General features: G+C 40.2%; 2 protein-coding genes across 2 annotated transcripts; one reads left to right on the top strand and one right to left on the bottom strand.

Moving 5' to 3' along the window:
* The first annotated feature begins 4,109 nt into the window (after positions 1-4,109).
* On the top strand, positions 4,110-5,648 carry LOC103969805 (protein BIG GRAIN 1-like E). The gene has a single exon (XM_009383449.3). The coding sequence runs from the start codon at positions 4,559-4,561 to the stop codon at positions 5,510-5,512; it is 954 nt and encodes a 317-aa protein (XP_009381724.2). The 5' UTR covers positions 4,110-4,558; the 3' UTR covers positions 5,513-5,648.
* An 816-nt stretch (positions 5,649-6,464) lies between these two features.
* Positions 6,465-9,045, bottom strand: LOC103968595 (PI-PLC X domain-containing protein At5g67130). Its single transcript, XM_009381861.2, has 8 exons — positions 8,929-9,045; positions 8,727-8,849; positions 8,118-8,255; positions 7,930-8,028; positions 7,536-7,839; positions 7,044-7,267; positions 6,759-6,845; positions 6,465-6,592 (listed from the first exon to the last, which is right to left on the bottom strand). Exons 1-8 carry the CDS (start codon positions 9,013-9,015, stop codon positions 6,557-6,559), a joined length of 1,098 nt encoding a protein of 365 aa, XP_009380136.2. The 5' UTR covers positions 9,016-9,045; the 3' UTR covers positions 6,465-6,556.
* Between the last annotated feature and the right edge of the window lie 6,693 nt (positions 9,046-15,738).

A 15,738-nucleotide genomic window follows, 5' to 3' on the forward strand; every position in this document is an offset into this window, starting at 1 on the left:
GCAAGTGAATTATTATGTTAGAATTGAAAGTCAAACCGGAGGATTGATCAATATGTCGAAGATTGAAGGTTCAAACGATGTGTTGGAGGTTCAAACAATGTGTCAAAAGATCTAACGATATGCTAGAAGAGATAATATGCTGAAAGCTTCGAAGATGTGTTGGTTGAGTCGTCGACGAGTCAAGGTCTTGACCGAGATCATTTTGGATCGGTATTGAGTTGAAATAAAGCTTACTTATCATAAAATATATTTTTATTCATAATAGTAACATGCATGACAATATCCTTATATCTAACGAGTTAACTCATAATATATCAGAGTCCTTGATGAAAGTACCTTTGACACTTCTCAAGCTAGATATCTCCAATGCCTATGTTATGGTGTCTTGGACTGTCATATCTAACAACTTGACTAAAATGCATTTTCCTAAACCCTTTCTTGATTAGGTAATGTGAAAAAAATCTAAGTGATTTAGGAACAAATGTAGCATCCGCCAAGGGATCTATTTCTCTCTATCTTTTCATTCTAGTACAGCAAAACTTGAGTAACCTACTTAAAATGAAGCTAGAGGCAAAAAAAATTTCTCCTTTCAACATCCATGGCATTAAGATATCTTTTGTAGATGATCTTCTTGTGGTATTCAGGGAACAGTAAGATGTACAATAGTCTTAAAGCCATCCTATTTAAGAATGAGTTTTCATCTAACATCTCCATTAATAATTTAAAAAAAATCTTTTACAATAAAAGTGACAAGATTGAGAGACACAACACACTTAGAGTAAGTGAGGGGGCAATGGCCTATCTTATATCTAGATTCATTTACAAACTTTAGTTGGAAGAGAAGTTTCAATTTGTATCGATGGATAAAGCATTTTATAGGGTGCAAGGGTGATTCAAAGGACTATTATGTTAGATCATCAAGATTATCCTCATTAATGATGTCCTGAATGTTATCCCTACTCATTTCCTAATGAACACTTAGATTTCTGAGAAGATTATCAAGAAAATAAAAAGAATCTAAAGAGAATTATTTTTGAATCAAGATGACAACAAGAATAAAATGAACCTGATTGGATGGAGTATGGTGACTAGTCCTAAATGGGAGGGTGGGCTTAGAGACTGTAGGGTGGCTAGGAAAATTATCTGTTAAGCGGCTCATCCATTTTCTCAACAACCATGATAAGGATTTTTATTTTCAAATATAATAATTTTGTTTCTTAAAATGTTACCAGAATTTCTATATGCTCATCGAATTGGTTAGACGTTTGTTAGCTGATGAGGGGATACTTAGGAGGGGTTTAAGAAATACATGAGTCGTTTTGGGAATGAGACTTGGATTGATACTATTAGTGAACAAATGTGTTATGACTGATGAGTTGGCACGGCTTGATCCACAGGTCAATGTCAGGAGTTTTCTGTCGATAGAATTGGATGTTAATGTGGCTGATGAGTCGGCACGGTTTGGACCCAAAATATATCTTATGAGGCACAATCCTCATAAGTTATTGGCTTACTTTTGTTAACACTAACTATTATACTTTCTGATTTGATTAATATAAATGGTTCAAATATTGAGGTGTTAATTGATTGTTTTCATCCTTGGCTCGTAGGATCCATAGGTCTGTGTCTCTTCCCTCGTTGATGATCAATTGGTTTGGGCCGACCTCCTCAGAAAGTGTGTACCACCTATTGAGAGGGAGGTCCCAACCTCTGACTGAACACTAACCTGGGCGAAGATCTCCCTTGGAAAGCTGTCGTCGAATCAACTGCCCACATCTGATTATATTGCCAGCATAATTCGGTCCCAAATCTTGTCGTGTAGTGTGTGTAAAAAGTTGTAACGAGTTTGTCAGACACATCCTGTTTCAGTGTAGAATTACAACTCTGCTTTGGGATAAACGATTTGATACCGGTGACTTTGATTATTGGTATAAGGATAGTTGGTTGAAGTTGATAAAACATATTTTGGACTCCAATCACGTTACAACTAGTGTCGCATCACACCTCTGTCAAGCTAGCACAAGGGGGTACTTTCCCATGCTGAGCCAAAATTTATACCTCGGCAAGTCATGTCCCGAAAAGCTCGGGACGACGTCGCATGATGCTATTCCGTGCATTCCGGGCGACGACCGTACGAAGATACCATCTCGTCACTTGAGGATCGATCGTCGCATCAAATCAGCGTACAACCGATCCTCGCGGAATAGTATAAAAGCTTCTGACTGGCATCTAGTCAGAGGGAGAAAAGAAAGGAGGAAAATATGCAACTACTGACTTAATCTACAATAGGCTAAAGTCAGGAACCCCCTGACGAGGGCCTTCTGTGCAAGACGATCGCCCCAACCAAGAGACACCTTCCCAGAAGACAGTGTCAATGTCCCGACCAAGAGACATGTTTCCTCATATGGCGTCAACATCCCGACCTTCCCAATATAAGTTGGCTTCAGCACTTCTTCCAATTGATTGTGAGCTCCCGACATCGACCCATGGATTAAGCCGTGCTAACTCATCAACCACGACACATCAGTTCACCAATATTTTGATGCTAGAAGGATGGTCCAAGGCCTGCACCTCGACCGAGCAAACTCGTTCCTAAGCCGTGCACCTTAGCTATGAGCCCTTGGCTCCCCTGTGGGAGGGAGCACTGATAAGATTATTTAGTTTCACATTTGTTGAGGAGTATAGGAACCAAGAGCTCATAAGCCTGTCAGGTCTCCCTTATCCTAAGAGGTGCCTTTTAAAGCTCACATGCTCTGAAAGAACAAAATCATACGGGTACATCCTTTAGTCCAAAGTGAACAATTCCTCACGAGCCTACGAGACACACCAACGATCATTATCTTAACCATCAAGCCACTATGGAGGAGAGTATTTGTCGCATCCATTCTTTGAGGGTCCTCCCAAATCCTGAGGGGCTGTAGCGATCTAGACCGATCAAGGAGGCACAGGTACAGAGTAGATTATAAGTGGTGGCAGTGGGATGGGCGGGGCGGTCAAGCCGGCGGTCCTGTACAGGCAGAAGGCCAGGCTACACTCCCGGCCCTCGAGAGGATGACGGAGGGGTGCAAATCTCGTCTGATTCAAAGCAGTAGAGTGGGTGGATTGTGTTAATGGCAAAGCCGCTGTTTCTTTGTTTCAAATGAAGACACAGACTAATAGAACATAAAAAATATTGCATACCAATGAATGAACACCGAGAAACTTACGCTACACTTCAATTATATATTCAACTATCCTCATTCGAATAAAAATACAAAAATAATTCGATCTTTGTAGGACTCAAACATCTTTTTATAACCATGCACATTAAGATCCCGATATTGCTCCGACTCTCCTCTGCTTTTGAGAGTGTGGCGTCTGTCTTCCTAAACCAAAGCTTCCGAATAAGATGGATTTTGCATCTTGCGCGATTTAAAGAGCCTAAGCAGAACAGTTCCGAATTCTCTTTTATTGATGAGAACACAAAGAAATTATTACAAAGAACAGGGATAATACGAGTCTTGATGTCATACCATGAGCACTGCACGTATCTGAGTGAGGAAGGAGACGATGGCCGTGGATGTGCTTGTCGAGCTCATACCGACACCATCTCTCCTTTAATTGGAAGCATGACGCACGGCACAGCAGAGACCCCCCTCCATGGCCGGTCAACAAGGCAAACAAGAGCTACTGCGGCTTCGGTTCCCTCTGTGATGTCCAAAGGGATACCCTGGGCTCCAGTTTCTGCAGCTCTCGCTTTAGAATGTGTGGAGGTGAGCGGCAGACAACGGCCGCGCTCGTACGGTAGGGACAACCATACATGCTCTCCAATCACTGGAGCAGATGGTGCATATGGACTGTAGCTGAAGGAAACAGCTCCATGGAGATAAGGCCATGCATAGTTAGTTAATGGCTTGGCTAACCCTCAGATGTATTGCATTTACCACTTGATTTGGAGTTGCAGTCCATGTTCTCCTCTTTCTTCAGCAAATACATAGATGGCATGAAGGATGAGGCAACCGAAGACAGCTTTTCTCCGACACATTCCGTGTCGAGAGCTGAGAGAAGAACGCTCACGTTCGACAGCAACTGCATTTATATCTTGAGACCAGCCCATTAATATGCATCGCTTCTTCAGGCAGCAGCAGGACCAAAGAAGGTTCAGCAGGTCATTGCCTGGCTTGTGTTGCTGATGTTTTCATCATGAAATCGTCGTCTTCCTCGTCGGTCTTACGGAGATGACAAAGTGACGATGACCGAACATAATTAAACGCCTTCCTGCTGTTGAAGAGATAGCGATCTTGATATTTGGGATTCCCGCACAGTGCGTGTGCAGCGTTCTCCACATGATCCTATGCTGAGCACACCGTTCTCATTGGATAACAAACATGAGGATCTAAGCATTATTTTGTGGGTCTCTCTCCGTCCAGAATCCTCAACAGTGCAATACTGTTGATCATAAGACCCACAGCCATTGAAAAACCACCATGCCAATAACCTCACTTGGCCTCCAGTATTCTTTAAGAACCATCACTCATATCTACTATGCAGGAGTCAACACCTGCATGCCTTCCCAAGCATGAATCACCTCCAGGAGAAGTCATTCAACAGCTGGAATGAATCCGACGACCTCGACGTGTTCGAGGCGACGCGGTACTTCTCCGGTGCAATCGATGGCACGGGCCTGCAGGTAGGTGGATTTGGCTCCCATGGAGCTGTGACGGTTGAAGATAGGATGCCAAGCAGCGTGCAGAAGGGAAACTTAGATGAGAGACTAATAAGCAGCAGTTCCTCGCTGATGAAAGACAAGAAGTGCAAGCAGCCCAGCTCTCCCGGTGCTAGGTTAGTCGGCCTACTCAACTCTTTCCTCCATCAAGCGGCTTCCGGGAGGAAGCTCAAGTGTTTGAACCCCACCTCGACGACCAGAGAGCCACCGGAGGAGGGGGATGCGAAGGAGGAGAATAGCCTTGGGGGGAGAGAGAGAAGAAGAAGCATCAGCCGTTCCCAAAGCACCAACAGCACTGGTTCCAAATCCAGCAAGTTCTGTGGCAGCAGCAGCTTTACGAATCCAGACTTGTATCCATACAATTACCGTACTACTCCATCGATCAGTTACAAGTGCAACAGGGGCCAAAAATCTGTCACCTTCTGCCCACGAATTGAGGCATGGAGAAGCACAAGCATCACCGAGCTGCTGCACAACAGTGGAGTACAAAAGGAAAAGGATTACGGACTCCACGGAATTAGAACCGAGGAGAGAGATGCGCATGACAGGGAGAACAAAAAATGGGTACTGAACGACCCCGGCGATCAGTATCCGGGAAGAGATTGGTTCGGGGATTATGATCTTCCATTGCCAGGGGTAAGAAAGAACTCGATCAGAGGGGAAGAAGAAGAGGAGGAGGAGGTGTCTGACTCCAGCTCCGATCTGTTCGAGCTGAATATCTGTGATCATGCTGTCCTCTCGGACGGCTTGCCCGTCTTCGCAACTACAGACATCGAAGTCATCAACAGAGCAAGTACTGCATCTTAGTTAGCCATCTTGTTTCTCTCTCCCTCATCTCTCCAACTCCTCTTCTCTGTAGATTTGGTGTGAGACATGTTGGAGTGGCTGGAGCTTTTGATGTGAAGCAATGGTGTTCCTTTCAATGTTCACTACTTTTTGTTTATCCTCTCCTTAAGCACACTCCACTTACCAGAGGCAATCCCTAAGCATAGTAGATGTAGTCTTAAGAAGAAGGGTGTAGTCCTACTTTTAATATTGGGTATTGATGAATCATGCGTGAGATTTTAGGAAGCACTGTTACTGAAGTTGACCTAACAACAACAGCAAATGGGTCATAATAGTTAGGTGTGTTGACAATTCATGTGCTGAAACAGGACAAGCACTCAAGCTATCAGAAGACTGGGCTAGGATATATATGTACTATTTCTCGGGACCCAAGTCAATAATTATATGAGTTAAAGATGAACATTACTGTCCGCATACGTCCTTCTCAATTCTGTATGTCAATGAAAGCTTCTTTAGGTGTCAAAGTCCGGCATGTCCCAGCATGTCTGCAATATCGTCTCCCTCCATTGGACCGAAGACATATCGAGACAGAGACAGGGCCTCGACATGGACCTACAACACCATTAGTGGTTGATGTTCTACTTGTCATAATCTAAATTTGAGATTATCTTGAGGACTAAATCTAACAATTGAAACCACTGCAGTTATGCAGCATGAAGAGAATTGGGTTGAGGAAGTTGTGTCCAAGAAGAGCAAACATTTTGCTGGTTATTATCCAGGTAATGGCATGTCACAACATCCAGTTCTTCTAAGGAGAAGCTTCTTCTGGAAATCAAATCAATGACTGGGACTTTAGATTCATAGCCGTTTGCAGATGTCAAACTCGCCAATCAATCCAAGAAAACTTGTGTCGGAACATTATTCTTTCAGTAGAATTGTTCATCAGAATATGGAAACAATAAACAAAAACTACAAAACATGAATCCCATGGAATACCACTATATGTTGCAGTAGGTTGCTGTGCGAAGAGGCCAATGCCACAATGAATTCGTATCACCATTGCTGTTAAGGACTGCTGCATGCACCTGGAGTAGACCCAGCCTGCAAGGACACAGGCAGTAGGAAGAAGATTATATTCCTCTTTTCTTCTGAATTAGGTGGTATTTGTTCGGTTTGTCAATGTTTCTAAGCTCCTGTTTCTATCAATTATCATCTCTAAATTTGAACCTGTATGAAATTATAGCAGAGAAACAGATGAAGTTCTTACCACACATGCGTGTACATCATCACAGCCACATAGCAATCTCCCATTAAGCATATCTGTTGCTTGAAATGACCCTCCGCCGTCACTTCTCTGGAAATAAATTCAACACTTAAAATTTTCATCTGGCAAGAAAAATCTTTGGATAAGGTGTGCAGGAGAATAATAATCTTCCAGTCGAGTTGCTAACGAGTAGGATTTGAGAAACAGCACTTGTTGCTGTGCTTGTGGTTTTCGTGCTCATCAGGTAGTCTATTGGCAGTATCAAAAGCAGAGTGGCATAAGTAATACCTTGTAGAAATCGACAGCCACAAAATTGGCCCATCGGTTGTTTGCTGCGCCATAGCATGTATTGAGCATGTTGATGAGTCGGCCGGAGTTATCTTCGCAGGTTGTTTGCTTCACTGGTATCGAGGAGAAATAGTTCACCAGCACAAGAGATTTGGTCGTGTCACTTAGAGAAGCAGATTCAGCACGGTTGAAGCATTTGCCTTCTTCCATGCCATCGTCTCCATCTACAGAGTCGGAAGAAAGAACCCGAAAAGTATGTTTTGAGTTCTGAAGAACAGAGTAGACGATGAAAATATATTGATTTCGGTTCATTTTAAGAACTTGTGACATGTATCCCTTCCTTGCCCCGGTATGGTGTTTGCAGTAGTCGATCGTTGCGTGCCCCATCGAAAGCATCGAGCATCTCAAGAAATGAGACACCGGTGTGGTGCATTGCATGACAAAGCTTTCAGGAGCAAAACCTCAAATGAGGAGAAAGAAGATCTTGCTTACACTGGTTTTCCACCATGTAGTTCCACTGATAGGCGATCCCTTCTGCGTCTTGCTTGGATTTGATGGACGTGAAGACGATAAGGCGCTGGTTGCTGGCAACCATGTCGCTTACTAGAGGCCAGTCCTGGCCATTTTGGGGCATGCTCGAGACTGGGAACCAATACTTCGTCAGACTTGAATCATTGAAAAGCTTTGGCAATCCATTTGGAGTCTCAACATAGTCTTCTAAGATCAACGTGACAATCTCTGATGGATTTGCAGACAAGAAGGCTTCGATCTCCCTCATGGTATCGATGGCTGGTTCCTGGAATCAACAGTCTCAATGAGAAATTAGCTAATGCAAACCCAAATAGTGAAAGGATTACCATCCTATCTGCTTGCAAAGCATACTTACAAATGCATTGAAATCGTAGCATTTCCCACCGGTGGAATGGCACAACCAGATGTCATCTTCAAAGTCGTAAGTGTCCAACATCAAAGCTCGAACGCCGTTCTGCAGATCATTGTTTTGTAAGATAACTTTGTCATTCGTGTTGGCGTTCAAACAACAGCTTCATGAAATATGAAGATTAGGAGGACTACGTTCAACTGCTGAGTGACAGTGTCCTCCTGATTTGTGATGGTAATCCTCGGGACTCCAGTGTGAGATGGCTCCCCATCAATGGCAAAAGCGTTGTGTGTAGTGAGATATGCATATTTGTTGAAAGGCAGGGAGTTGTTCTGCGGCAATGGTGCAGTGCAACAAAGGAAGAAAAACTTGTCAGATAAATGCATTATATAGATAAGAATCTGTGGCATTGATTGGTGTGAACAATTCAAAGAATCAATGAACCATTTATAGGGGAAAATTCAGGCAAAGATGAGTTGGGATTCATGAGAACCTTTTGCTGAATTCAATACAACAATGTGTAGGGGGAAATGGGTTATTACTAATTCAACATCTATTTAATCATAATCATCAATCACTGGTAACTCATCTAGTACAGATCTAACTACAAGGAAGAAGACAAGAGGTCAATCATAATTTGAAGTGTTTCTTATTTTCATCGAGTGAAGAAAACCCATGGCATGCGTGGATCTGAAACTTTAATTGGGTGCCTTTACAAGAGCAAAACTGAGCAAGAATCCAAAAGCAGAATGCAAAGCAGTGACCAAACGAGGTAAGAGGGCAACAAGAAAACAAAGCAATACCACAGTCTTGAATTGGTCCGTCACCGTAGACCGGACACACCTGGAGCCCGAGAACCCTGAGGGGCAGGAGAAGCAATACAACCCTGCCTGGCAATCGCTGTCGGTGGAACACTCTTCAAGAAGCTGCACGCATGCGAGTTGTGTTCATCTCGAGGTCAGTCAACTCTATGAGAAGTGATGGTAACAAAAACAAGAACAGTGCCTTGCATTCTCCACCGGAACAGGCAATTGCAGGGCCGACGGAAGCCAGAAGGAGAAGCACAAGGATGCTGCAACCGAGGAGACCCATTCCAGTTTGCAGGTAGTGTGGCTGAGAGGTGCCGAGTGTTAGCATAAAATCTGTACTCATGCTATCTGTAATGCGGAAAAATTAGATCTAACAATATTACGATGCTGAAATATCAATCTGCAAGGATCTGAGAACTAGATCCTTCTCATCTCATGCACCTCATGCACTCAGATGATGCACTACTCATATGCACACTTAACATAGAGGTCCTATCTGTCAGATGCCCCCTTAGCCCTTAGAGGTCATGTCTATTTATATGCGAGAGCAAAAAGTCTAGGATAAGAGAGTTCCTCCCATAAGGTTATCACATAAGGAATCATACTTTAATATAGACTTCTTTTGACCAATAATCATAATCAGAATCTAATAATATCTATAATATATCTTGCCTAATTAAATAAGGTCACATAACCTAACATTCTACTACTTGGCCCAATAATTAGTAAGATAAAAAAGACTTAAAATAAAAAATAAATAAACAAAATTTATTTAAAAATAATTTGGATCAATTGGATTTTGAAATTTTCTAAAAAACTATATACACACGCGTGAATTTTAGAAAATAGGTCAATAAGTCTAATACGAATAATAATACTACATTAAGTCTAACTAACAATATGAGTCATAACGGTTGTATACCATCAATGTCACACTTCCTTCTATGTATCACAATACTGTTAGCCTTTCCTAATGCAGTCCAAAATGACCCATATAATTTGTCTTGTCAAGACAATTCTGTCATCACATTCAACCATAATATGTAAGTAAGAATGTCAATTATAATATCCAATTAAACATGCATCACCATATCCTTTATGGGTTGCTCACAAACCCAATCATAAGAATATGTTCTTTTAAAATACTTTAGACTATAAATCCTAAGTGAATGGATCAGCAATCAATACATTGGAACTCATGTAATTAATTGACATTAGATGTTTCTGAACTCATCTTCTCTAACCATCAAGTACTTTATACCATAATGCATATAGATGCAATAGTACTTATCATTCTTATAGAAGAAAACTACTGCAATATCATAAAATATCTTCAACGACTTGATAATTGAATCTGACTACACCAAGTCCTGAGATAAAAATTTTACAATAAAAAATTTGATTAGTGGCCTCAAAGCATGCCACAAAATCAACTTCTAATTATTAATAATAATAAATTACCTATCTAATTACATAGATATTAATCGTAAGGTGGACTTCCTATTATCGAGGCAATTTATATAATCAGCATATGAAAAATACCATTATTTCAAGCTAATATAATTTCATATATGTGAGCATATAATCTTTTGTCTTCCGGATATCTTATTACTTTATGTAGTCCTTTAATATTTTTGGATGACTTCAATATATACCCAACATTTTAATTGTAAAAACTGATATCTTTTCTAAGTTTGAGCATAGACTTCCAATTGCACATATACAAATAATATCTTCATTATATGATTCTTTTCAAGTTATTTTCAAGCATTTACTATTGACTAAAACTTTGACTGAACAAAGTTGTATATTAAAATCATTTCAAGACTCGGTTGATATATCCTTTCTAAGACAATCTTAATAATCATTGAGGTCTATCCTTGAATTACTCAATATTAATAATATAAGATGTCTCATTCATATCAACCATATTAAAACTTTTAGTGACAAATTTCTTGATTTAGTATAGTAAATCAAGATCACTATTGGTAAGACAAAATATTATCCATATATAAGACCAATATAATAAACTTGCTCCCACTGATATAAATATTGATTAATAGTATTTATCTTAAATATGAAATAATAATATCAAGAACCTTTATATATCATTGCCTTGAAGCTTGTTCAATGTCATAAATTGATTCATGAATTTGCATACCAAACTTTATATTTCTTTCATTTTCTTTATAAATCATTTAGAGTAACCCATATAAAACTAGATATTTTAAAAAATATTTTCATATCATTATGATATAACTTAAACTTATAATGAATCATTAATGTAATGATGATTTTTAATAAGTTCATTAAAAATCTCATTATGGTCGATACATTCCTTATGAGTAAAACATTTAACCACAAATCTGACCATTATATCGACATTGTCCTTTGAGCCACATTTATATAATAGACTCTTTTACAATTATTGGACAATTCAATAAATTTATCAGACATCATTCTGATTCCTATATCATAATATAATTCTTGTAGATATACAAGATAATAACCATAATTTATAATTTTTAATCAAAAATTAAATCCAATCAAATAACCAAAATATAATCATGATTAAATTCAATCATAATTATAATAAATCATATTTATCAATTTTATAATTGAGAATATAACTTAAAATTCTCAATTTCATAAGAATAAAATTCTAAATATATGATATTTAGATATAAACTGAAATTAAGAAATCTACGAAGGGTAGAACTATAATTTGGTAAAATTAGACCCAAAGGTAAAACTGTAAATATATTGACAGAACATAAAGTGGAATTACGAAATTTGCAAAGGGCGGAATTATAATTTTGCAAAACTGAGCCTCGAGGTCAAAACCGTAATTATGCCAAAACCCTAATCTGCCTTGCTGCCGCGTGGTGCTGCTCACGCGCGACCATTGCGACGCTTTCCTGCCTGCGGACGGCGCTCACGGCTGGCCGCAGCTGTTGCCAGCATGCGACCGCTGCCGTCGCGAGGGCTGCCTCTGCCCACGAGTGGTCGTTGCCTGTGCACGACCTACCCACGCGCGGTTGCCGTCGGTGTGCGGTTGCCATGCCGCAGCGCTGCTTGTGCCCATGCACGACCGCTGCCACTACCTACACGTGATTGCCGTGGTTCTTGCCCGCGCTTGGCCGCTGCCGCTGCCCACTTTCTACGGGGGCAGCGATTGCCGCCATATGCAGCCACTGCCCTTTCGTAGGCGCCTTCTGCGGGCGCCACCACTATGCGTGAGGGTAGCCACCGCCTTCACATGGGCTGCAGTCGTTGCCTTCCGCAGGCATGGCGTTCACAGGCGATGCGGGATGCCCGTGGTGCCGCCACCGCTCGCAAGCGAACCTCTGCCTACGCACGATCGTGATGCACGGCTGCGGGGTGGTACACGACCCTTCGTCGACAATGATCAACAGAGATGATCATCTCAATAACATCGATGATAGTAAATAGTAAATTCATCGATCAAACATAAAATTATACATTGCTCATAAACAGTAATAGAGCAAATCATATAGAAAAAAAACAAATCAATAATATCCGACGAATCATTCAGGCATCGTAAAGAACAATAATAGATCTAATATATTTGATCTCAAGAACTTGGCTTTGATACCAATTGTTAGCATAAAATCTGTAATCATGCTATCTGTAATGCGAAAAAACTTTTACGCCAAGATTGAAATTAAATAAATTAGATCTAACAATATTACGATGCATACATTTCTAGATTAATGGATTAGGGGATTAGGGGAGAGGGAGATCGAGAGAAGACCACCTAGATTGATGGATTAAGGAATTAAGGGAGAGGGAGATTGAGAGAAAAACCTTAACTCAGACGTACTCTGATGCACTCAGATGATGCAATACTCAGATGCACACTTAACCCCTAGATGTCCTGTCCATCAGATGCCCCCTTAGCCCCTAGATGTCCTGTCTATTTATAGGCGAGAGCAGATGGTCTAGGATAAGTTATTAGGAGAGTTCCTCCCATCAAGATTATCTCCTAAGTAATTCTATTTTAATATAAACTTCTTTTATATTAAAATAGAATTACTTAGTATAGTTATGAATTACTTAGTATAGTCAATAATCATAATCAGAATCTAATAATATCTATAATATATCTTACCTAATTAAATAGTATAGTTATGAAAGAGAGATAGAGGCAGGGAGTGGGGAGAACGAGTCATACCAACCACCAACCAAGTCTCATGGAAAAGGAAGACCCAACATCACAACATAGCCGTGCTGCTCAGCAATAACTTCCATGTTAGAAGGTCAATAGGTGGCTAAAGTCCACAATTTGATCACGCATCTTTTGGGGACATCTAACTACTGTGGAGGAGTGAGAGCACAAATAACCCTCAGCTGGCTGTATATGAATTAGAAGGTTACACAAGCTCAGATGACGTCAACAGGGAAACAGTTGCAAATTGAGATGTTATATATATCCCTCTAAAATAATATTTGACATCCAAATTACATTGATACGGTACGCCGTACGTGATCTTTATATTTCAGGAGTCACACGTCAGCTGCAGGAGTCGAAAAGCCCAAAGCCCAAAACCCAAATCTCGAGGCCCAGAGCCAACAGGCACCAGTTTCGTGCTTAGGGATTGTTCGCCTTGGTGTGGAATGGTCTGCGTGCACCGGTCTGTCGGTGCTTAAACGAGCCGCCAAACCTAACGCGAAACCGGAGCCGTAAAACCTAGAGCGATCAAGATGGCGAAACCTTCCGTCTCCCTACAGAACATTAAGGATTTTTGGAATTCCCAAGTCAATGACGAAGCCAATTGGGCCGTCAACTCGGTAATTTCGGCGCAACCCCTTCCTTTTTTTCTTTTTTTTCCCGCTTTTTATCGGTGTCCTCGTCGTGTTTACATTTTTTTCCTTGCATTTCAATTTTCGGCTCTTTGTACTTTTAATTGGAGTTACTTAGATTTGTTGTAATGGTTTTCCTTCTTCGATGCTGTTATTTGGTATGTAGTTGCGGATAGATGTGAATTAGAGGGGCTTCTTTTCTTTGGCATATGGATTGGTCTTGTAGTTCCTTAGTGGAATGGGATTGGGTTAGTATTCAATATCGAGCTGTCTACGTCTATGTTCTTTGACATAACTAACTATCTCTAATTGGGTGAAGCATTGTTGTGATCAAAGAAGACGTATTATGTGTTCTGACTTTGTCATAATCTGTAGCTGGTGGATTATGCTTGATGTTCATGGCCTTATTGTCCATACTGTCTATGGACAATAAGGCGACGTATTATGTGTTCTGACTTTGTCATAATCTGTAGCTGGTGGATTATGCTTGATGTTCATGGATATGTGATTTGATGATTTCAGTGGAATGGGATTGGGTCAGTATTCAATATCGAGCTATCTATATCTTAGTTCTTTGACATACCTAGCTATCTCGAATTGGGTGAAGCATTGTTGTGATCAAAGAAGACGTATTATGTGATCTGATTTTGTCATACTCTGTAGCTAGTGGATTATGCTTGATGATCATGGATATGTGATTTGATGATTTTAGTGGAATGGGACTGGATCAGTACTCAATATCGAGCTATCTACATCTAAGTTCTTTGACATACCTATCTTTCTCTAATTGGGTGAAGCATTGTTGTGATCAATGAAGACGTATTATGTGTTCTGACTTTGTCATAATCTGTAGTTGGTGGATTATGCTTGATGTTCATGGCCTTATTGACCATACTGTCTATAGACAATAAGGCAATGTATTATGTGTTCTGACTTTGTCATAATCTGTAGCTGGTGGATTATGCTTGATGTTCATGGATGTGTGATTTTGTGATTTCAGTGGAATGAGATTGCGTCAGTAGCCGATGCTGTTGTCCGCAGCTACAGATGCCATTGTTGCCGATGCTGTTGTCCGCAGCTTCCGCTGTTGCCACTGCTGCCATTCACAAGCAGCATTTGTAGTGCTGCCGTAGTTGTCTTAAACTAATTCTTTGCCGTTGCTGCTGCTGCCAGCTTCTCACCATTGTTGTCGTCACTTTTCGTCAGTTTCCACTTGTTTCCCCTCCGTTACTGTTAACACTTAACAGTTCTTTTCTCCCCCTCTAACTACTATTAACAGTAAGTAATATATTGTTAACAGTATATTTTAATTTAATATCATATTTTTATTTAAATAATTATATTTTAATTATATTATATATTTTTATATTTCAGAGCACCTTGTTTTGTTTGGGCAAGCGCCTAGCGCCTCGAGTGTTTTGGGACCTTTGCGTCTTTTGGAGCCTAGTACTTTTTAAATCACTGATTTTCAGAAATCCATTTGTACAAGTATCATAAATGGTGCATATTTCAGGTGCTCAGTCGATTACCGTATGAGGCTGTACCTGAATTGTAACATATGTTGGATGATGGACTAGAGATCTGTGGTTCATCCTTCCTAGAAAGTGTGCTTTTTCAACTTTTCAATATTGAAGAAAAAACAAACATCTAAAAGTATCGTGTTTACCTCATGATAGTTTTTTTTTTTAGCTTTTTCCCATACTGTCATGTTTTCTGAATGTTGAAAATAATCAATTTTAGTGCATCCTGATAAATTCAGGAGGACTTTGTGCAATTTTTCCAGCCAACCTTTTTGTCATAGTTGCTCTCTGGAATACTCTGGTGTTGTTGATGGTAGTAATCAGCTGCTCGTCACACGCATCATATATAAAGTCAGGAAATGATGTTATCTTGTAAATAAGTTGATTTCATGTCATCTCTTTGATGATCCAAATTCTCTGCCTCTTAGTTTTTGGAAATATTCTTTTTGATGGTCTTTAGAATCCTGAAGCCCATTTGTTTAAAAAGAAAACCCTTTTATGGTGTAACTACTTGATGAATTTACAGCTACTTAGAGAAACAACTTGTACAAGGGGAAACCCCTTGTACCGTACGGAAAGTGACAGCACTAAGTGAATCTGAAGCTAAATTGATAATTAGATGTTTGCGAAAGAAACAGCTAGAGAACTTATCAAAAACCAAG

This window comes from Musa acuminata, chromosome BXJ2-10 (genome assembly GCF_036884655.1).
Source record: "Musa acuminata AAA Group cultivar baxijiao chromosome BXJ2-10, Cavendish_Baxijiao_AAA, whole genome shotgun sequence".
Lineage (NCBI taxonomy): Eukaryota > Viridiplantae > Streptophyta > Magnoliopsida > Zingiberales > Musaceae > Musa > Musa acuminata.

Coding starts and splice junctions, on each gene's coding strand:
- LOC103969805 (XM_009383449.3), top strand. CDS start 4,559: ATGAATCACCTCCAGGAGAAGTCATTCAACAGCTGGAATGAATCCGAC.
- LOC103968595 (XM_009381861.2), bottom strand. CDS start 9,015: ATGGGTCTCCTCGGTTGCAGCATCCTTGTGCTTCTCCTTCTGGCTTCC. Junction 8,850..8,928: donor GTTCCGGTGGAGAATGCAAG/GCACTGTTCTTG, acceptor GCATGCGTGCAG/CTTCTTGAAGAGTGTTCCAC. Junction 6,593..6,758: donor ATGATGTACACGCATGTGTG/GTAAGAACTTCA, acceptor GTGTCCTTGCAG/GCTGGGTCTACTCCAGGTGC.